General features: G+C 69.4%; 1 protein-coding gene across 1 annotated transcript in view; it reads left to right on the top strand.

The window, feature by feature from the left end:
• PRRT3 (proline rich transmembrane protein 3) overlaps positions 1–248 on the top strand; it is a 10,309-nt gene that overhangs the window by 8,819 nt on the left and 1,242 nt on the right. The window contains exon 6 of the mRNA XM_027773270.1: positions 14–248. This exon is cut by the window's right edge and continues 1,242 nt beyond it. Coding sequence (XP_027629071.1) covers positions 14–248 — 235 coding nt within the window. The remainder of the gene's footprint in view (positions 1–13) is intronic.

The following is a 248-nucleotide window of genomic DNA, read 5'->3' on the forward strand; positions in this document are numbered from 1 at the left end:
CGTGTTTCCTGAGCTACCAAACAACTCCTATGCCGGGCCGGCCAGCGTCGGCCCAGGAAGCTTGGACATCAGTAAGAGCCTCATCCGCAACGCCGCGGAGGGTGGGCCGCCCGCCACGCCCAGTTCAGCCGCCTGGGGCTCGGCTGTGTCTTTGGGTCGCGGTCCCCAGAGTGGCCCGGGGCTGTCCCGTAGCAGCGTGGGACCTGCGCCGTCGCTGAGCGAGCTGGATCTGCGGCCACCGTCGCCCA

Source organism: Tupaia chinensis, unplaced genomic scaffold (assembly GCF_000334495.1).
Source record: "Tupaia chinensis unplaced genomic scaffold, TupChi_1.0 Scaffold000333_1, whole genome shotgun sequence".
In the NCBI taxonomy this organism is placed as follows: Eukaryota; Metazoa; Chordata; class Mammalia; order Scandentia; family Tupaiidae; genus Tupaia; species Tupaia belangeri.